General features: G+C 36.9%; 1 protein-coding gene across 1 annotated transcript in view; it reads right to left on the bottom strand.

Moving 5' to 3' along the window:
• Positions 1-23,617, bottom strand: part of LOC104524615 (receptor-type tyrosine-protein phosphatase mu-like) — a gene marked incomplete at its 3' end in the record, with an annotated part of 124,147 nt that extends 100,530 nt beyond the window's left edge. Inside the window, exons 1-4 of the mRNA XM_010167550.1 lie at positions 23,309-23,617; positions 19,234-19,343; positions 14,014-14,215; positions 9,996-10,098 (exon numbers count right to left, since the gene is read on the bottom strand). Coding sequence (XP_010165852.1) covers positions 9,996-10,098; positions 14,014-14,215; positions 19,234-19,343; positions 23,309-23,612 — 719 coding nt within the window. The remainder of the gene's footprint in view (positions 1-9,995; positions 10,099-14,013; positions 14,216-19,233; positions 19,344-23,308) is intronic.
• Between the last annotated feature and the right edge of the window lie 208 nt (positions 23,618-23,825).

Genomic DNA, 23,825 nt, shown 5'->3' with positions numbered 1-23,825 from the left:
ATCACTTCTGCTAAAAAAAACTGACTACAAGTAAGCAATGTTCTATTTCAATATATTCCAGTAAACCATAAACTCCTGCAATGCTGTGACTGTGCCCTGGAGAGTGCCCATGAGGTGTGGACGCTCTGCAAATGTAACAACATTCACATGTGTAACTACAACAAGTTGCACAGCTCTTATTTAAGAATGCAAAATAATATGCACATGCAAACTGATTAAGGAGCCTGGATATTACGCAGAAATGACGAAGTAGTATTTAGAGCAGGAGATGAGCTAATGGATTAATGATACAATGTTAACACTAAAAGAATGACATCTTTCTGTATTCTATAAAGCTACGTACTGGAAACTCACTACTGAATTGGGCTGGAGAATTAAGCTAATAGATGTATTAAAAGAAGAGGTTTATAAATAGAGGGAGAATGCTTATTTTCACTCTTTTTTCGAGGATGCTCTGCAACCTGCTGGTTTGTGTGCAGCACAGAAAGAAAAATATTTGCTGAGGCAGCTGAATGAATACACAAGCCAATTTCAGCAGGTTTTTTTTTGATTCAAAGCTTTAAAACTGTTTACTGCTCATTAAAACATTCATGGAGTATATGAAGTTTTTAATCTATTCAACCAGGGGATACAACAAGGAGCATGGAGAGACTAGCTTAAACAGATTTGCTGCGGTGGTTTAAGATGTTGTCTCATTTGTCCATTTTTTCCTCCTACCAGACACTATGCTTTCATGGGAGACTTGGTGGAAAGCAGCATGTGCCTGTGCTTCAGTTGCAACTGAAAAGCTTAGCATTATCACTTAAGCAACCCAAGGCACAGACACATTTTCTCCTGCAGACTCTGCTGTGAGAAAGCATGACCACAGCAAAAAAACCACAACAAAATTATTGTCTTTCAATGCTGTTGTCTCTTTCCACAACTTAAATGCAGTGGGTCCTGGTCCAGCAATTTGGTAATGGAGATTACTGTCTGTATTCATTTTCATCATTTCTTCTCTACAAAAAGGCTCTGCAGGGCACTCTAATCAGTAGTGCAGAACGATGCAGGCAGACACAGAAAAATAGTAAATTTTTGTGGCATTGTCCCCAGTTTCTCGGGACTTCTGTGGATGAATACAAGGCTGACCTTCTATTCTGCCGGTGAAGGTGTAACTCCTCCTCCTTCCTTCACTGGGAATGACTCTGGTAGGATTAGGTGGCATAGAAACCTTGGCAGTATGACATTATACAGCTCTTCCCACAGGAAATCTGGCTGCAGATAAAAGATTCTGCACAGTTCAGGATTAGTACAACTGTTAAACACAGATGAGATTTTGGCCTTGTGCTTCTACTACCCTGTGAGACTAATCTTGAAAACAGCTTCAACTCTAGATGTGAGAATACAGTTAATTCATTCATCCTGATCTGATTTCCCCATGGTAATCTCTCCCTAAATTCAACATCCTTATAATGCCTTAGACATCTATCCTACCACTCTCTGAGACTGTTTTAGGCTGAGGCATTTATACTGCTCCTGACTAAAGAGTTGCTGCTTTCCGTTGTAGAGCCCAGTAAGTGACTCTAATGTTTCTTTATGTCATTTAATGTAATCTAGTTGAGCAGATTAGCTTTTACTTAGCAATGCTTTAGAGTCACGATGCTTATTGTAAATGCCAGTGATTTGCTTTCCTGCTTAAATGAACACTGTAACAGAAAGTTTCCATGTTAATGTTCAGTAAAATGAATGCTCTTTTAGCATTCAGTATGGGAAATGACAATGTTTCACTCGGAGCACATCTATAGCTTTTCTTCCTCTTCCCATGTAGCATTCCTCTTTATTCTTTCGTCTCCTTTAACAATACTTAATATCAAATAAAAGCATTCACTTGTTTGCTTGCAATGCATGATCAAAGTGCTTTAGTACACACAGAATGGGTCAATCAAATATTATTTATACTAAGAGTTAGGAATTCCTCCAAATTACTTTGTCCTGGAAACTACAGTCCTCTGGCCACACATTTATGTATTAGAAACAGAATCTTTTTCAATGCAGCCACTTAGTGTTTGCTAGTGAATAAGGGGCTCATATAAACTTGCTCAAAAAACACAACGCCAAAGGAAAAAAATCCTAAGGTCAATGGCAGTATGAAAACGCACCATTGTCAAAGAATCTATGGAAAAGGCAATTAAAATGGTACAGGTTACTTCTGTGTTGTAACCTAAATTATGAAAAAAACCCTGCTGACTTTTGGCTCCCTGATGAAGACAACCGTAGTCTGTGTGAGCATATTGACAAAAGCTTGTGTTTTTTGGGGGGTTGTCATGCACAGAAAGCTGAAAAAGGACTTTTGGCCCCACAGTACTGTGTGAGCAACTCTCATACAATACTGCATCTCATAATAATTTCTAAAAATTTATCTAGCAGCACCTTCCTGACATTTATATCTGTACCTGTTTCAGAGCTTCAATTCACCACTGGGTAGACACTTTATATTTGAGCTGCTTATTTACATGCTCTCTGAACTGAAATTGTGCTTTTCCCTCCCTGAAGTTTATTCTTCTGATGTATTTTTAGAAAACAACCATGTCTTCTCTTGGCCTTAATTGGCTAGTTGAAACAAGTGTAGCTCTCTTGGTCCTTCCACATGTAACACACGTTTCCCAATTCTGTGATCGTTTATGCCATAATGCTCTGCTGTTGTGTTGCTAGTAAATTACTATTCTTGGTAGACAGAACTAGGCACAGGAATTCACATGAGGTCCTGTCACTGTCTTGTACAATGGCATTTATAGCTTGTCATCTTTGCTGTGTACCCCACCTGCTGTGTACAGTCTATTTGCCTATTTCACAGTCATGCCATGTTTTGATGATTCACAGTCATACCACAAGCCATTAATATACACTTTCTTCTCCTCTGTTATTTTTTAAAAATTAGCCTCTATCATACAACATGCATCCTTGTTATTAGCTCATGAAACGAAAACTTTGCATCTCATCCTATTTGTAGCAGGTTAATCCTGAAGGTTATTAAATCTTTTCTGTGCAGCATTACAATCCAGTGCTGCAGGCAGGATCTGCTTTTACTGTCAAATGGATAATAATGTGTTATATTTATATTTGGTATCTATAAACAAAACATGCAGAATGTTATTGGGTCACCTCTCAGTTGATAATTCAGTACTTAACAATACAGCATGATGAACATGTACTTACATGATGAACATGTACTTACATCATGGTCACCGGTTTAGAGCCACTTAAAAATACATATTTAATTTAAATACTTATGAAAGAAAAGCAACTGAATCTCAAGAACCACAAAAAATATAAAGTAGGCCAAGCTGAGCATTGAGTAGCCATTCCTTGGAAAGGGATCACTGTTCTGATCCTTGCATACTCAGAGACCAAGCTCTTCATTTTAGCAAGTAAATTTAAGAAAAACATGTTTTATCAATTCTGACTGAAGTTGGCAGTCCAGAGCCAGCAAAAGAGGGTATGAATTCCAAGAGTTTCTGATTCACCTGTTGAACTGCTGCTGAACTTCAGCCTTCACTAGGAAGGTCTAAAGAATGTTAGCAAAGAACTAGCCTACCTGAACTGGATTATCATGCAGTCAGAATGAGAGGTAAGAAATACAGAGAAGACTATCATTAGGAACTATGCAAAGATATGGTCTCTACTGCATCCTACTTAAGGCCAGTATGTAGAAGAAATTTTAAAAAAAAAAGCAAAAAGCAAAAAGCAGAGCTTTATAACAGTGCAGCAAATTTTTCAATTGTTAATTACATCTGAAAACCAAGAGAAAGTATTGGTGAGTTATGAAACTGAAAAATAATCTCTTCAGAGATATGGAATAATCTATTATCTCTTTTATTTTGGAATTTCTTTAGCTTGCTTTATTTATCATAGCCTTATTTTTATTAATCATATTGCTAAATGACAAATAGCATTATGTGCTGGGTTCTCAGTGACACAAATTACTACTTGAAGAAATCAAGAATCAATGCTCCTTTGACCCAGGAACTATGTGAGAAGTCACAGTAAAAGGACCATGGAAATTTCTGAACAAGCCTGCAGGACATGTTAAGCTGCACCATGCATGCCCAGGCAACACAAACCATAAATTCTAACTCAAGTCACAGTAAAAATACAAGGACAAGTTCTACTGCATAACAAAAAAGAATTATAGCATTTTATAGTATAAGCAATTATTGTACCGTTCCCTCAATGAAACCAAAATTGACCCTTCTGCTTTAAATAATTACATTTGTTGCTATAAAGAAGTGACAATTATGGGCATTAATAAAACCTCGTCCCTTCTGTACCACAGACATCCTCAAACAAGTTTACTGGCTGCCTTACAGGTTGTAAAACTATGATTTGGAAATACAGTTTGCAGGCAAAAGTTGACCCTACAGCTTACAATTCAAGTCTTATGTTTACAGACCCTTGAACGAGAGAAAGGTTGCTTCTGGCAAGCAAATTAAAGAATGGACAGTAAGTCCCCTTTATGGTCTTCAGATCTTGTGGTCTCACAGTATTTCAAAAGGCTATATTTTGAACAAGACATTTCAGAATACTAGTGAGCTACTAATATTACCTGAACATGCATAGTAACATTAATTCAATGTAAGCATTTCTTTACCATAAATCCACCAAAGACCTAGACTGTTTTATCAGTGAGCTCTTGAAAGGCCAAAGTTCACTTTACATTTTATTTGGAAGTTTTCCAAATCTCCCCTGGTTAATGCACAGTTTTGATATTTTTCTCCTCAGCTGTGTCTGCATAAGATTTTCTTTATTCTCATTACTGCATTACCATGTAATGTCACTGGGAGTAGAAGGAAATTACAATAACATGCTAGCATTACATAATGTGCTAGGTAGGAACTGTGAGAGGACAGAGCTAAAAATACTGATATTGCAATGCTTTTCTTTGCATGTGCTGTTGCCATGTTTTTGCCCACACAGGACACTAACACATCTCTTATTGTGTAAATCAGCATTCTCCCATTTCAAAACTCATTTGTTCACTTATCCTGAATTCATAATCATACTCATGATGTCTGCCTCCATAATTCATGCATGGGAATTAATGCTGCACTCTTACCATAAAACACAGACACTCAGACTGAGATATCAGTGTCTCTTCTCTGGGAAGTGGATTGCAGCTTGGGATGCCCAGCCCGGTGGCTGCCATGTACTCATGACAGCAATGTGAGTGCCCCGCGGTCTTTTCAAGGTTATGGAAAATATCCTGAAACTTCTGTACTCAGAGTGCTTGAAGCCTGCTGCTTTTTGAGTTTCAATGATATCTGCCACTGGTTTCCAAATAGCCTGGCTAGCTTGCTAGCTTTTGTTTGGATTTCTTGACTGCCAGTGAAACAATTTAATCTGCTGATTTGCCAGCCAGGTGAACGTTTTTGTGAAGACCATAAGTTTCAAGAATGAAGGTAGGTAGTGGCTTCTGTGGAAGGCTGTCTGTCAGATTGGAGGGTCCTGCAAAAGGTGTCTCAGGCTTCAGATGATCCCATTTCTTTGTATGGAAGTATGTGAACAGCATTGCATGCCCTAACTGACATGGCACAAGTAGTGGAAACTCCTGCTGCCAGTCTAAGAGGAAGCGACATTACATACAAGTCTTTGTATTTCAAAGGTGACCACCTGTTTATCTTACTTCTTCCTACAGCTAGTCAGTGGGTAGGAGTTAGCTGTCCTCTGTCATTCATTTAATAATCATTATACTACAAGTGTTGTTGAAACAGCTAAGCCACATACAGAATGGACATACTCCCTAGACTTGGGCTGACAAAGGTTTCTTTACACCATGCATCACCCCCTGAATCATGCTGTTTCTATTCCAGGCACCATGTGCAGATAGCCTTAATTCCACCTGTGACAATGAACCAAGTATTTACAGGGCGCCTTTAAAGGTCTGGATTAGGACAATAAAAAATGTAAATCTCTCTGGAATTTAGACAATCTGAATGCATCATGAAGTGTTTACCTGATGAAGTAGCAGAAAGGAGTGCTTATCACTTTAAATAACATGCAGTCTGAAATTTCTATGGTAGTTTTCAGCTGCACTTCAAAATACTTAACAAATTAATATGGCATTTTGGGCTGAAAAATAACATACTTTACTTCTTCAGGGAAGAGAGATTAAAAGTACGTTTCAAAATTAAGGACTTAAAGTAGAGATGCTTGCTTTATTTTCCCAGTAGAGTTGTTCTTACTTAGGGCACCCAATCTGCATGTTGAAGAAGTTGGGCACACTGATGCATTGAGAGTACACAGACTGCCTTCACTCTAGCACACTCTCAGCTTTCAACTCACATAATTCAAAGTTTATCTGCTTCTTTTGGCATGTTTTCTTTAAAGTACTTTAAATTATACTACTTGGCAAATGATGCAATTCTCTCTCTCCCTCTCATCCTGTGTGGGCTTTGCAGCCTCAGGTGCTGCAAGACTGATCTCACTACTCAGCACAGGAAGTACTCTGGCATCCCAAATGCAAACGATTGTATCCACAGGGCTTTGCTGGCTGATGTGCTTGGCCCCCCTATTCTCTCACTTTAGGCTGGAAGAGCAAAGTACCAACTATCTGTGGTGTCTGTAAGAACAGAAAGGGTGGTTGAATAGGCCATTAACTGATTAGAAGGGCTTCATGGGGCAAATCCATCTGAGACAAGCTCTGTAAAGTAATATGAGAAAGAGACCTGGAGGGACAATAAAGCCTGGATTACCTTGCCTTCTCTCTTATCCTCCTTGCTCCTTTCCCCAGTCTGCCGCTCCTTATTGACAGGTGGTTCTGCTGTTATCTGGGCCAAAATCTGTGCAGTGTTTACTCTTAAGGCTTTCTGAGGATGTGGCACAGAACAGCAGGAAGAAGGTGATATGGTGACAGCATTTTGCTGTTTATGTAAGTGAGATAAAAGAAGTGGAAACACTCAGCCTTTATCATGGCAAGACTGAATGGAAATCTGTGTGACAAAGAAAACTTGTCTCTCTTCACTGAAGCTAAAAGCTTGCAGGAAAACTTTTCCAGACAAGGTCACAAGAACCTTTTATAATGGAATATGGCAAACAATCTACAGCTATTTCTAGCACAGATGAATACATAAATCACAGTAAATACTGAGTATTACATTTTTCATTCCGGTGCAGTAGCTAGATCTTTGCAATAAATTAGCATTCCTTAGTTCAAGTAAATGGAACTGACCTGCCAATGCACCAGCAGACAGTTTGGGCCCAGGGTCTCTTAAACTTTAGGCTAGCTTGCCCTGAAGAAGGAAAAAGTACAAAGGATACTGCCTTGGAAGTGTCAGTCCCTCAACAAATGTTGAAGAGCCCTTGTAGAAAAAATATTTGCATTTGTATGCTTTGTATGCAAATTCTTTAAAACTTTACTGACTCTTACATACACATATCTTTGAAAAAAAGACAATATCCGCAACAAGACATACATTACACAATTTCCAAAGAGCTGTCATCTTAAATTAAAAAAAAAAAGCCTTGCAAATTACAATCCTTCTAAAAATCAAAATAGCTTAGCCAGCTGTTAAAGAAGTGCATACATTCATCATTACTGAATGCATTACTGCTTTAAACATATATAATTCCAAAATAATCTCCTTGAAAAACAACACAGCAACAGCCATAAAACATGCTGGACTTGAAATTGAAGACAAAGCTAGCAGTATTTGTTGTATTAAAACTCTGACAAAATACATTTTAATCATGTCCAGTCTTATGAATTCTAAAACAACCTGGAATGCCATTTGGCCTTCCTGATTAATATGTACTTTATCATTGTAAACAGAGCTTCCTGAACATTTTCTATAAAGTCTGCTTTATGAATCAACATTTAAAAAAATCAGCATTGTCCTTTCTCTCCTTTTATGTTGTGGTGGTTGTGCGTGGATTCTAAATATGGTATAAGACAACAGGACTGTTCATATTTAAATAGAAAAAAAGCATTCAATAACACAAAAAAGCTGCAATTCTGAATTACCTCAGATATTAGCTTTGTTGATTTGAATGGTATAATTTCTGCCCTCCTTACCAGTCTCAGGAGTTAAAGAATTTTATGTGACATAGCTGATGTGTTGATCAATAAAACAACAGCAATCATTTACACTGCAAGTTTAGTGCAGTTCCAAAAATCTGCATTAACCAAGCTGGTAGTTTTAGCGGAATCAACAGACAAGAAATCTTGCTTAGTGGTGTGCATAAATGAAGTATGACTAAACTTTTTAAACACAATGAATACAGACTAAGATGTTAAAATCCATACGCAGGATGTGTTCTGAAAGCTATGCAATTACAGTGTATTTGAGAGTGTAATGCACAATAAAATGTTAAAAGTTTCAAGAAATTCTTACTTAAATTTTCATTCTGCTTCACTTAGTATTTACATATGGAGTTTGCAGTCAGCATTTATTTTATTTTAAGACCTGTTGCAAAGGACCTCGGTTAATCTGCTGCTTTGTGTTCATCTGTCAGTTCTATAGCTTCATGTTACTTTGAATCTCTCCTCCTATTTTCCTAACCACTGATTACCTTACTTGGCACACTTTAATCTCCTAACTAGCTGCTTTCTATTGTCAGTGAAGTTTCTGAGATGTCACTACTGCTATAGGAGTCAATCATCTTTAGTTCATGATGCAGATAAAAGGAATGAAACTTTTTTTATTAATAGTCTAATATGTTTGTGTTTAAACAACAATGACTCCAGCTGGTCTTATTTTAATCCAGGTTCTTGAATTCAGAAGAACTACACTATAAAGTAAAGTAAAAACATAAAGATAAAGTAAAACAAACAGCAGATCATTCTGTTTCTAACCTAATCTGCTAAATCAAACAGTTTCATTAAATCTGCTTTAATTGCTTCCTGTTTTTTTCTTAGCTGGTTCAGACCTTCCCAAAGTCTTACATTTTGTTTTTAAAAAGTTATCTGAAGGATCAACAGGATGGCACTTCCTAAATGCAGACCTACATATATATAATGTATAATGCAACAGTGAACATGTTGCATAGTAAAAAAACCCTAATTATATGAAACATTGAATATTCTGAAGAAAGCAAATGAACATTTATTTTCATTCATGCATATAAAAGTATACCAGATCTGTACTTCCCAGATAGACAGAAATTACCAAAAACCTTTGCATCATGATGAAAACAATTGACGGTCATTCACTATAGGTGGAAACTCTTCCTACAGTAACAAAAGAATTAACCATTTCGGATGAGATGTTTAGCCAAAAGGAAAATTATCCTAAACATCTGAAAAATCTGTATTTCTCTCATCATTATTTTCATTTATTCAGAATATTGAGCTCACTATTGGTTCTCATTCAAAATAATCTAACCATTCCTCTGTTTTTTTCACTGAAAAGCAAGCATCTTTTCTAATCAATGAAGGACTTACACACTACTGTGTATTTGGAGGTGAAATAAACCTCTGCAAATTGGAAATTCATTAACAGGTCCTATATAACACTAAAGAATCTGAGCTACTGGTTTTCCAGGTTGATTTTTTTTTCTATTATTTCTGCTATCATGGTCAATTAAATGTAAATACTTTCTGAATGTTACAGTACATATTGCTTAAATTGACTAACGTTCTAAGAGTTTATTATCTTAAATCTGTGAAGTAAACAAGAAGAGTAAATACTAAAGACAGTAGCTCAGCATAAAAATTTTGATATGCCCTTGAACTTATAACACTGCAGTAAGCAATTACCTTAAAGAAGCCACCCACACAACAGAACTACAGCTTTGTTCCTTATCTTCAAAGAACAAGCCACTTGCATCTGGATCAAATCCTTTAAACAATACGCGAACACTCAACATCAAAGCACTTTCATTTTCTTCAGTTATTTAATTTAATTAGAGCTAATATAGACATGAATTTAGACACTGATTGTTGTGTAGAAAATCCCCAGAAAACATGTTCAAGAAATTAATCAATTTGGTTTTAATTTTATAAAGATTTTTTTCCCCAGTACCTGACAGGAGCGCCTCTGCTCTGTGCAGGTTTCAGTAAGACTGTCACAGTGCTGTCAGTTTGATTCAAAGGTGTTTCAAGTTCATATGGTGGCATAGAAGGTGCTAGAATAAGAAAAGAAAAGAGGCAAAAATAATCATTATACCTGTATTTCTTCTTTCAAGAGCTGTATCTTTATTTGAACAGGTAATTTTTAGACTTCTTCAAATATAAAGACCATATTATAGGTCTAAGATGCTTTCTGTTACAACACAAATGTGAGACAACTGTTAAATAACTTCAGGAAAGAAACAACCAACCAGCCAAAGAAATCCCAGCTCACTGCCAGTTTCAAGATAGGAAACAGATACTAGTAAGAGTAAGTGTGCGGGAAGTATTAAGAATCCATGACTTGGAAAATAAAAGTTATCTCAAGAAGAGCATCTGCAAATGTGCATGCTAAAGTGAGTATAATTTTTGAAACTGAGACCAGTTTTCTCAGTATGCCAGTGGTATTAAGATGCACTCTCAGAATTTGTCATTCCTGGAATTTTAGCTAATGCTGTAACTGTCCTGGGTCTACTGTCCACCACAGACATAATTTACAATAATGAAGCAGGATTATCACCACGAGACCTTATCTTAGTTTGAAGTCACACCCAACAGCACTTTTGCAGACTGTGTCTCCATTAAGGAATTACAGTTGTGATTAAAACAAACGATGCCTCAGTTATTGTCTTTTACTGTTGCTACTCTTCTTAGTGCTACCATCTAGTCATATTTAAATCATTATATTGGATTAATTGTTTATTTAGCAGTCTGTGGTGGCCTTATTGTCCAGCTGTTAATGATGATACAGAGTTAACAGATTTAAAGGATATAGAAGCAAAAAGTGCAATGATTTTTCTGACCACAGGAATAATGCAGGGCACTGAACTGCCCTACACTAATTCCTGCTTGGAAAAGAAAATACATTTGGTGAGGGAGAAGATCTTTTCTTTAGCCGGTTCTTCCAATGGCTAATAATACTTCAGGTTGAACGTGGAGACCTATTTGGCATCTCTATTTCTTTGGCTTCATCTTCCAGCCATTGGATACTTTGTGTACCATACTGATGAAGTTACTCAGAGTATATTATGCTCCACATACAGATAATATCAAACTCTAGGCTCCTCTAGCAAATTAAGCAGCTCTAGCAACGTGTATTTCTTGCCCTTAGTCTCCACCAACATCTTAACATGTCTTGTAATCTTCCTAATTTATGACTCCTAGGTCCCTACTTGCACTGTTTACTAATCTTAGTCTCCCTCCACCAAAACTGTCTTCCTGTCTAGGATATGAGTTGCGGTTCTCCAAGTCCCTTCTTTTAGTCCTGGCTACTTTTTCTCTTCTCCACAGATACCTGGACACTATCTATTCTCACACTTTTGTCCTGTCTAGATTAGAACTCTTCCTTCTCCACACTGCTTATACATAAAGAGGAGCTTATCAGTAAGCAGAGAAAACAGGACATATTCTTCCTGTTCACAGTTTTTGCAACTGCACAACCTGGTCTTCAGCAGCAGAAAGCTCAGATGCACTAAAAGGTTAGGCCTTTAGAGACTGTCTGTCTGTGTTGGGCCACACTGAGTTGATGAACACACAGGCAAGGCTCTAAAAGCTTGGAGAATTTAAATCTATTTTGTGAGTATGGCATCTATGGCGACTGCTCCTCAATTCTGTCAAGTTTCCCCACCATTTGTGTGCAAACAGCAACATTTACAAATTGCCCAAATCTGTACAGATTTTCAGAGTGATGGCTTAGAGTAATGTCTCTCTTGCTAAATATTTAAATCCCTGTTTGAAAGCACTTCAGTAATGTATCGGTCACCAGAATTTTTCATTATGTCAGTTGTGTTCTTGAAATGGATGAAATTCTTCTTAGTATGAAAGGCAGCATACAAAATTTCAGCCAGCACAGCTGACTTTTCACAAAGTGATATGCAACAGAAAACAGTCTTCTAATAGAGTGCCTATCAGTTTTGATAACAGGCACTGCTGTGAGCTCTGCTTTTGGTAGTATGTATTTACATACAGATCACTTCATCAATCAGTGCCCATCACACAACTGTAGAATGAAACATGGCAACTATTTACAGTACAGCACAGTACTACTCAAACACTTAAGACAAGAAATTTAGAGTATTTTATTCAAATGAAAATGCAGTCAGACAAATTAAAATGCAATGAGTCAATTCAGAAATTGGTCAGAATGTACTGTTGCCATCTTATCTGTTCTAAAAAATCCTGATATCTTTTATCTGTAAATGTTCAAAATTTTCATTTTACATCTCTCCAAAAGCACTGGCCACACCAAGAGCCTCAAAGCCTTACAGTGAGACAATGAGACAATAGCACTGCAAAGAGGGCACCATATTAAAAAGCTAAAATTTCAGTTGCAATTTTTCAGTGATACTAAGAAATGTACACATTCTGCTTCTATTTTAAATTCATCAAGAGACTGGCTTTAACTACCCAAACACAAATCACAAACATTCCCTGTTAGTACAGTAACTAACATGAAGTAATGAGAGAATGGGGTGCAGATAAGAAAGCTTGCAGAACCTTACCGCATGGCAACTTGGAGGTTAGTCTCATCCCCAAGCATGCCTACAATGTCTGTTTACACTAATGAGTTTTAGTTGGTGACATATCAAATTTAGAAAAGAACAACAATTTAAGATCCAGCACTATTCCCAAATGCCCAGATTCTCATCCACTCTCAATGGTCTCCTTCCTTCCTCAACAAGGGCTGATTCTGCCATCCTAACTCATATCAAGTCTTGCCGTGTCAGAAGTTGATTCCTGACAGAGAAAGTTTCTGCTCCGTACAGGAATGGGGATGGAAAATGAACCCCATTGTTACTGATCAGTGTTATTTATGTTTAGACTTCCTATAAAGAATAATTTTCTAACTTGAAAATCAACAACTTTGGTTTTTTCTCTAAAAACACCTGTATTGGCAATAATTTCCACCTTGCATTAACTGTCTTTTCCTATAATAAGAAAAAAAGAAATTGCTCTATTTCTGATTAACACTTGTTACTTTTTTTCATTCCAGAGAGGACAAAGGACAAAAAATGAGTGATGGGGAAAAGTAAAAAGAATGAGAGTAAAAGAGAAAGAATATTTTGTACCCAAATGCCTTCCTTTATCCTTTCTGAAAAGCAAAGCTGACCACAAATAGACAGGGTAATTTTCTGTAAATATTACCAAAGGGCCATAGTTCAATTGACAGTTTAATTCCCAAGAAGACTGTAGAGAAGTGAAGAGTAAAGGGATGTCAACAGTAACTTTGCAAAACATTTTGTCGTCAATTACATAAGCATTTTAGAGTACGCAACATTATTGCATCCCCTCAGCTAGAGAAATGAAGTGCTTCTCTGCCTGTGGGAGGGCTTTAAAATATTGTTCATGGATCTGCAGAAGTGACAGAGTCATGCTGCTGTCATCTGAAAACCACTAGACCTGATGTTCTTGTCTAATACAGTTTCATATCCACTTCAGTCCACATGCCTGCTAGGAAGGTAGAGACAGGCTGGGAGTTAGCTACATGTTCTAAGTGAGCACTAGACATACAGTATTTCTGCTCTACTCTCAGTTGTTCATGGCTCATTAAAGAGATTTTCCAGCACTGTTACTGGACTAATTTAGAATCATGTCAAGGCTGACTAAGCTCTGAATGCAACCTTCATCCTCATGTCCAAAAAGCTCTATGCTAAATGTTGCAACAGCAGCTGGCACTGACTGCAGGTACATAATTCATAGGGTTTTTTGGGTGATAAGTTACAGTTGTGAATAGGAATTTCAAAGTACAAACTGATATTTAAGCACTTGGAAGCTTTTCAGATATGTTAATGTATGTCACCTTAAGACCTTCAGGGATGAACATGTATTTTACTTTTTCAATTTGCTGCTTGTTAAATCCTAAAGAAGTAAACAACAAAAGAACTACCCATGTCATTATCATAAGCAAACAATAATATTCTTTAATCAAGTACCTGATATTTTAGTGGTGAACTGATTTGTGATCGGAGGTCCAAAGCCTTTAGCTGTGCTGGCTCTGATGGTAAAAGAGTAAGTAGTGCCAGGATACAGTCCAAAAAAGAGATAGTGTGTTTCATTTCCTAGCTTTGAAACTCGTCCACTTTGATTGGATAGGTCTATTTCTGGGTCAAAGGAACTCACTGCTTTGTAGGTGATCTGCAAAAGAATAAGAAAGTTATAAACTGCCTTAAGCAGATGGACAGAGATTGCATCTTTATCCAGTAAACCCTTCTGACGTATGCACTGTCAGACATTTGATAAGCTATCTTACTCTCTTATACTCTTCAAATCCTGAATCCCATGAAGGGACACAGAAACTCAGCCATAACTGGTGTGAGTTATTACTTTTATAGATACAGAGACTTAGAAGCAGCTAGATTACAACTCTAAAGGATGGGTTGAGGCTTACATTAATTCCTTCAAGACACTGCTTTACCACTGTCGTTTTTTGAATTCATTTCACTGTTGGTTTTGATCAGCAACAATAACAACACCAAAACAACCAGGTAAAAACAGATAAGCAAATAACAGAATGTGTAGCCCCCAGTTCCAGCTGACTTCACTATAACTACACTTTGCTCTGAATAAGATTATCCATAAAATATGATAAGGGCAGCTTAAGGCAAATTTTTCGGAAAGTGGTAAAGCTTGTATTTTAGTCTGAAGCTTAGCTATTGTAATTGCTAATTTGGATTTTTTCAGGTTATAATATTGTACCTAGGTCAGATTCTCATTTGGAGGAAAGGAAAGATAAAATGTTAAGTAATATATGCAGAGTGTATATTGTATCCTCAGTTCCTTCTTTGATTCAAATAGTATTTTTAGTTTTCATTAGAAATGTTAATGTGAGTTCACATTAAAACTTGATCCAGATTTCTTCTATTAATTACTAATTTCCATGCACTGTGATGAGAATTTAAAAATAAGAAATTAATTAAAAAATTTAAAAGTAAAAATGATTCATCCTTCCTTTTTACTTTTAAAGTTTCATTTGTGTGTGAGTAATTCCAACACTTATTATAGAAAGTGATAATTGACATTCTTTTTGCTACATTTATTCCATATCATTATAATTAGGAAGACACATAAAACAATACATACAGACATCTAAGAATCAGCATTATACACCTTCAACACTTGTAATTTCCTAAAACCTCTTACTTAATGAAAATTGGTTTTTATATGACCTATCTCATATAACATCAATAAAGTGCTGACAATTAGTAATAAAAACTTTGATACCATCTCGATAAACCCTGACATTATTTTGGTAGATATAAGCAGATCTTCTACAACTCCTCATCCATAAATTTGAACTGAAAGTGTCTTAAAAATCACTCAACTAACTCTCCTAATTATAACAGAAGACAGAAGAAGATTACATTACCAAATATCTGAACTTTTATGAGTAAAGAAATTCAGGTTACATATTGCCCAAAAGAATCTCTCTTTCTGATGGTAAGTGTTGTTAAGTCTGCTTGTGGGAGAGCGGGTCTTAACTTTTTTTTGAGATTTTAAAAGACAGGTCGGACAACTATATTGCAACTATGTTTTACATACAGCTGATCCTGTTTTGCTGCAGATATGTGAACTAAATGACCTCCTGCAGCTCCCTTTAACTCTGTTTTCTAAATTTCTATGATTCTTAACTGGATTTTCCAAAATCTCAGTCGAGTTTTATTCAAAATAAGGCCACGCTATTGGAGACTCTGCAGTCTATGTCAGATTCTTACAAATTTTTTGCAGTGTTTAATTATTAGATAGCTAAATGGCTGATGTTCTGTAATGAAATAAGTTCTTCCATGGATCCTGAAGAACACATGAAAAAAAAAGTGTTTTGCCTGGTTAAAATGGACTTGCACTGTTTCTGTATTTTACTCCTACTTGTAAGACTGTTCCTACTCTTTTTTTTTTTTTTAAACTAATTTCTTATGTCCACCATTGTTAATGCCAGTTCAGCTTTGCAGTGAAGAAAAAAAAAAGGGCACAAGGCTATTTTCTCACTGGATGTTGACTATTTTTATCAAATTTAAATTAAACCTTGCTCAAAGGACTAATCCCTTTATTCCTACAACTATGGACCTGTAATGGTGCTAGAGCAGCAAAATGGTATCATTTGTCATTATGTCATTTCTTCACCTAAAGGCTTTTTTTCATTTAAATATTGGTAAAATAATTGGATTTGCACTTAATTTCACAATATCGATGAATACTTTAATACTTGATACTTCAACGCACAGTTTTTCCCACCATATATATTAAAAGGCTGTCTCCTTCAGGCACTAAAAACAAATGCCTGGCCCCAGAAAACAGACTAAGCTATGAGATTCTTAACAACAGAAGGAGTTGGGTACTCAGAGTAAGAAATACTAGACTCAGAGGTGAGACTGAGCTTTCTGTCTGGAAGCAGCGATGCAGTCTCAGGTCTGCACATTAAGTTCATCTGTCTGGTGGGATGAAGACCCTGGCACCTCTGTCTGACTCAGGCTTACATACCTGCAGTTTTGTCTCACCCAAGCTGTGTGTCTTCAACACTAGACTGAAGCAGTTGGTGCTCTTGTTGTTGCTTTCCTTCTGGCACTACTAACCCTTTCACCCCTAGTTGCATCCAGCCCAGTGGCAGGTGACAGATGAATGGAAGGAGCTTTCAGCTATTGCTGTGGCTCTGTGCCTGAGTCACTCCCCTACAGGCAGATTAGCATGAATTGGGGAATCTCTCAGGCTGAAATGTCCCCTACTCAGGCCTCTCTCTTACTAAGTTAGTGCTCACCTGCTAGGCCTTTCTCTGAAAGGTGAGTGTCATGAGCGCCATAGTTTTCATGCCATATGTTTGTATAAGAGCAGCTTTACCAGCTGTGCTTTTTAGATCAGAATTATTGATGCACATGCAGCTAAAGTTTAGATGTCTCTTTGTCTAAGCTTTGGCTTGCAACAGGCCATAGACAGGAGCTAGACACCTCACTTCTCAAGCTTGGATAATTTGGAGCTGTGATGGATACATTACCTTGACAGCACAAAGATCAGCCAGAGAGGTGCCTACTGAGACATCACAGATAGCCCAAATCAACCTATGAAACACAGATACCTAAATTCAATCTAACTTGTCTGGATCTTATTCTGTGAGCTCCTTCAGTTATCTAAAATATATCTGAAGTGTACTTTTGTATTTCAACTGAAGTATACATTTAAAATAGGTAAAATGTTCCCATAATTCACTGTGTATATTTGTTGGCCTCCGTGTAGTTTACCAGTCATATTTATAAAAACTTTGTGATATGTTTTAGGCTTCTAAGCAGACATCAGGGGAGAAAAAGTATTGACAAACAAATCTTCAGACACTAGGTGCCTGCTCATAGTCAGCCACCTGACAGGACTGAGTTGATGTCTTTAGAACAAGGGACGATTTGGTTGCATCAGTCTGTTGGTATCTTTTACTTAAAAAGATTAACTAAAAATTAATTAAACCAAGTTTCTGATTTAACTGATTGTCTTGCTACCTTCACCTCTGCTTTGAAACATATTAGATAAACAGTATAAGGAGATACCAATATCTTCTTCTCAATATTCTCCTCATTGTTGGAATACTAGGTTTTTTTGATGTTCAGAGACTTGCACAGTCCTCCTACCTTAGAAAGTCTGGCCAAGCAATTCTTTTCCACCTTTGAATACAACTGCACAACTCCCATTACAGCTGATGAAGTTATGTATGTATATACATTTAATAATGAATTGCATGTATACAGTGAATATATCCCTCAGCAATATAACTAGACACGCAAGCATGTTCGTAAGCAGAAAGATGATTCATCACTGTGTGTTTCTATGTACATAAAGCCTAACATCAGTAAAAACATTAACATATTAACTAAAACATTCTGATCCCTGAAGACAGAAAATGGCTAAACCAGCTAAAAAGTAGTTAGCTTTATAAAAAATCAATCCATACTTTTTCATAACATTTTACCCTCTTATAATAAAATAGTTTTCAAAACAGTATCAGTAGGTTACCATTCAATTTAACTTTTCTTTTACACCATATCTCATTTAGGTGTTTTTTTTTTTTAAAACAAAGCATTTCAATACCAATTTTGTAGTAAGGTCAGGTAAGAAGCTTAACAGTGATTACTGTCTGACAGCTTAATCTGTGCAGTCTTTTGTCAATTTTTCTAAAAGGTATTCAGGCAGAGGTTCCACATGAGGAAAAGCAGCGATTTTTATACCTCTAACAACATATAATTTTGTTAAATTTGCATTTTAAAAAAATCTAGATTTTTTTTAATTATGCCTGCTTGTTTCTATTACAATAGGCTTCCTGTAATGAGACTTATCTAAATATGATGTTGACTGTCACCACTGTGTTAAGTCTCCTTTTTAAAAAAAATAATTCACTAAGATCTGTCTTTCAATCTTTTAAATATTTGTTACACATTACTAGATAGAATGCTATTTCACATGGTTCTAAATATAGTATTTTTCTTAAAGCTGGTAACTCAGGGACATTTTGGGTCCTACATTACTCCTACATTACATATTTGATATTATAGAATCATAGAATGGTATGAATTGAAAGGGACCTTAAAGATCATCTAGTTCCAATCCCCCTGCCATCAGCAGGGACACCTTCCACTAGACCAGGTTGCTCAAAGCCTCATCCAACCTGGCCTTAAACACCTCCAGGGAGGGGGCATCCACAGCTTCTCTGGGCAACCTGTTCCACTGTCTCACTACCTCCACAGTGAAGAATTTCTTCATAATATCTAATCTAAACCTACTCTCTTTCAGCTTAAAGCCATTTCCCCTTGTTCTGTCACTACCTGCCCCTGTAAAAAGTCCCTCCCCAGCTTTCTTTTAGGCCCCCTTCAGGTATTGGAAGGCTGCTTGAAATAAGTTGAAATAAGATCTCCCTGGAGCCTTCTCTTTTCGAGGCTGAACAGCCCCAACTCTCTCAACCTGTCCTCACAGGAGAGGTGCTCCAGCCCTCGGATCATCCTCATGGCTGTCCTCTGGACTTGTTCTAACAAGTCCATGTCTTTCTTGTGTTGTGGGTTTTATTACTTTATAAGTGCTACTAACTTCAAAAAGAATATTCATTTTACAGAAACTGGAAAAAAAATATGCACTTTTGCAAATCAAAATTGTACATAAAAATTAAAGAATGGCAAAAAGCTAGGTACCTCATACAAAGTAATAACACCATATGTTTGCGCTGGCTCTCTCCATTGAAGAAAAATCTTCTCTTCAAAGGTACTCCCTTGAATGGATTCAAGTGGCACAGCACTCGGAACTAATGGGTAAAAAAGAAAAAAATGCTGTTTTGAGAAAAGTTTCACAAGGAGACACTGTGCTTAGTATTTGCACTGTTGAGGCATAAAACTATTCATCCATCATGTCTCAATCCCTTGTTAAGATACAGTGCATATCCTGCAGCATTTGGTGAATTGTTAAACAGATCATATATAACTTCCTCTTCTCTCTGAGCAAACCATCTCAGCTGCATATAAACTCTTAGAAAACAGCACCCATTATCACTTTCCCAAGACTGAAGCAAAGACCAGTGTAGCTCAGGAGGAGAATGTTTAACATACCATTAAGGAAACATATGTGTCACCTCCAGTATAAGAAGGAATTAGTGAGCTTTTCCAGTAAAACACTACTGATGAAATAAAAGGACAATTCAGTTTTTTATAAGGAATTAGGTGATACCTCAAATATAAATTATTGTAAACACAATCTACTTGTAGTACCCACTTAGCAACAGTATTACTGTCCCATAGTGAAAAACATATTAAACATTCATATATGAAAATGGACAAGCATTGAAGTAATAAGAACTAGAATGGCGAGGTTGGAAAGATGAGTCATATGTTGGATAGAACAGTGATGCAGACATGAGGCCTAAAGACCTACAAGATGAATATAAGGAAATTATGAAGCAGCCAAACTGAAAATCTGACATTATTCATTTTTCTTAAAGTCTCTTAATTTATGAGAATGACCTCTGAAGAGGTAGAGATGTTGGAAGGTTCTCATAAAAGGTACGCCAGCTGCTCTCAGGAATCTACTTCTGTTTCTGGTTTGCTCTGCCACTTTATCCCCGAGCCAATCTCAACACAGTTTTCAGAGGAGAATTGTAAACAGCACATGGACATGTATCTTCAGTTTTATTTTTGTAACAACACTTGCAATGGAATGTGAAAAGAAAATTCTGAAAAATGCACACAGGACTGTTGTGAGGCAACAGGCATTGAAGGGTTAGCACTTTTCCCCTAACTGCATGTGAAAATCCAGTAAGAAGATATACTTAACATTTTTTTTTGGAAAGAAGGTAGAAACTACTTGCTGCAGTTGTTGAAATAACTTCTCAGACCCCTTATTGAGATTTACCAGAAGGTTAAAGAATTGGAAGATCTGCAAGCAAGACATCTGTCGACTCCTTCCCATTGCTAAGTGTAGCAGACCACTATCCTCCTCCTACTCCTCTGTGCTGTTGGTCTGGGAGTTTACATGGTTTTGAGACTTCATAATCACCTCTCCATAGCTCTCCACAGAGTCCCCTGCTCTACCAAGAGGAAGCTCCAAAGACACAGGTGATGGTTTCTCAACTGGCTTACCAGTCCTGTGTGGACCAGTAAGATTATGTCTTTAGGGCAACCTTAAGTGTGGGCACTAAGCCTGGCTTCCAAGTAGGAGAGAACTAGCAAAACTCATTTGGAATCATGGGGTTAAAGATTTATGTTTAAAGGGAGAGGAATTAAGTGTAGTGCAAATCAGTTGGAAGTAGAGCAAAAACTGTGGTAACCCTCTAAAATTATCTGAAGACCATAAACTCTAAACAGTTATGCCATGAGGTAGGTGAAACACTGGCAGAAGTTACCTAGAGAGGTTGTGAGACATCTGTCTTGGGAGACAGTCAAAACTCAACTGTGTGCAATACCTTGAGCAATCTGCTCTCAGTTGATCTCTGAGCAAAAGGTTGGACTAAATGAGCTCTGGAGGTTCCTTGCTGTGGAAGAATGGTTAGCTGAACAGGGTCACATAGAGATGCAGCAGCTGCTAGCTGATCCCACTATGGAAAAGTACAGAACGCCAGTAAAATAAACACAGATAACCGCAGAGGTCAGCCTTGTGGGCTGTTTCTCTTTGTCGGCTCCTGTGCCTGGGAACATCACCTTTTAAACATTCCCTTGAGATCTTGATGTTGTTTGTGCATTCCTGTAGAACTGTATAAGTTTGCTGAACACTAATCAATAAACGGACACTTGCTGATTGCTCACATTGAGTGCACGAGTTTTCCTGCTGCGACACCTTGCAATCTACATGATTGTGTGATTTGAAAAATTATGATTATTTGGGTCAGTATATTCTGTTGTGTTACATCCAGATTTACGTACCTTACTGAAAGTGTATGGTATACTAAAAAGTTATAATTTTTGTTCAAGGTATTCTCTCAATCAGTGATGTCGGTTTTTAATAAGTCTTGGAATAATATGAAGTTACAGGGTCAGGAATAAGAAAATATTTAGAGAAAATCACAGAATCACAGAATCACAGAATCACAGAATGTTGGGGATTGGAAGGGACCTCGAAAGATCATCTAGTCCAATCCCCCTGCCGGAGCAGAGTAACCACAGTAATATCTCACAGGAAGGCTCCCAGGTGGGTTTGAATGTCTCCAGAGAAGGAGACTCCACACCCTCCCTGGCCAGCCTGTCCCAGGGCTCCGTCACCCTCACTGTAAAGTAGTTTTTTTCTCAAGTTTAAGCGGAACCTCCTGTGTTCCAGCTCACACCCATTGCTCCTTGTCCTACCATTGGGCATCACTGAGAAGAGCCTGGCTCCATTCTCATGACACTCACCCTTTACACATTTATAAACATTAATGAGGTCTCCCCTCAGCCTCCTCTTCTCCAAGCTAAAGAGACCCAGCTCCCTCAGCCTTTCCTCATAAGGGAGATGCTCCATCAACGGCTCAGACAACAATAACGTCTTTAGCTTTATCATCCTACAACTGAACCGAATCAAAATTAGAGGATAAAAGCAAAATTAATTCTAATTAAACAATTTTTTTGTTAGCTATGCTTTGTCAAATTCGTTGCATTAGCAACTATGCATTCCTAAATTGTTTAATTTATTCCCTCATATATTTTGATTAGAAAATAGTACTACATAAAACTAATGCAGCATATATTAAATGATTTAATAGGTTTAAATGACAGGTTTCAAGTATTTATTACAAGAGGAACTCATCATTGTTGAAGGTTTTTCTAGAAATCTTTCCAACATGTTTGCAATAAATCTATCATTGAACTGGAAAAAAAAAAAAAGCTGTTCCTGTTCAGATTGCAGACTATAAAAATGGAAGGAGGACAGATCTGTTATATAAAGCAATGCCAGTCACTTGATAAGGTTTCTTTGAACAGTATGCATTTTTAAATGGTTAAAAGCAAGGTCAAAAAAACTTAAAGTACACCTGTAGAGGGTACTAAGGGGCTACAACTCAGAACAGAGAGTTTTGAAACTGATTCCTGGTGCATGACCAATTCAACAAGGAAGTCCCATTTTGCTATTGTAGCTAACAGAGCTCCAGGAAACACTCTGCTTGTATAATTACAATAATATCACAGAGGACTTAGGAGGATGGTATAACCTTTTCATACAATATTACTAGAGCATTACAAAGACACTGTATCCAATTCTGCTGTCCATACTTCAAAAAAGACTCTCACAAATTCTGTTACTGCTCAAAATAAAAAAAATGAGATCTGAAAACCCCACATTAGCTGAAAATCACTAAAATGTCTGTACATAGAATATATTGTCTGAATAAGCAACTAACAGCATTCAGTAGTTGGAAAGCCAAACCTCGATATATTGAACCTGCAAATAAAGAAGAAATATTTAATGTTGAGCATATCACTCAATAGAAAAGTTTACATGAGGATACTGTGGACAATCACCTGAAATTTCTTCAGACTGATACTGGAACTTTTAAGAGGCAGAATATAGTTCAAGCACAAGTTAGGAGTTTAATGAAGAAATCATTAAATGATGTGTGATGCTAAAGATTATATAAAGAATCATTATAACACCTTAATGGATGGACCCTTTACTGCCTTAAAATTGATGAAGTTGGTGGAAAATCTGTTACAGATTTTAGTGAAAGTAGAACATTGACTTACAGAAAAGCATATTGACTATCAGGTAGTATGCATGTACAATGAATACATATATGTAAATACAAAAACTCACCATCTTCATCAGTTTGTACTACAAGTTCTTGGCTTTCTTTTCGTCCTTCTGGATTCATTAGGACTAATTTGATGCTGACATTTGTGTATGGTGATAGATTAGTAATTGTGTGTTGGGGATGTGAACTTTCTGTATCCCAGCTTACTTCTTCTCTCACTTGCTCTTGTCCTCCAGCCTGGTAACGGTAATGAATTGTGAGGTTGTATCGATGGCAACGTGTGACATTATATCCAAATGGTTCCCAGCAAATAGTGATTTGTCTAGATTTGATCTCCACAACCTCTAGTCTTCGTGGCCCACGCATTGGATCTGCAAAATTACCAATATCATTCTGGTTTGACTATTTATTCATATTATAACAATAAATAACATGAGTAATAATAAGTTATACAATTCTATAAATATGACGTATAAGCAGAAACAGAAATTCACTGCTTTATCTCTCAAAGTGCAAATGACAATAAAAGTATAGGTCTCTGAAAAATCAGGAAAAAAAAGCAGCGAGAAAAGGAGAGAA

The sequence above is a fragment of the Antrostomus carolinensis genome, unplaced genomic scaffold (assembly GCF_000700745.2).
Source record: "Antrostomus carolinensis isolate BGI_N321 unplaced genomic scaffold, ASM70074v2 scaffold6495, whole genome shotgun sequence".
Taxonomy (NCBI): Eukaryota; Metazoa; Chordata; class Aves; order Caprimulgiformes; family Caprimulgidae; genus Antrostomus; species Antrostomus carolinensis.
Note: the sequence above shows the minus strand (reverse complement) of the source record. Positions and strands in the feature narration are given on the sequence as shown.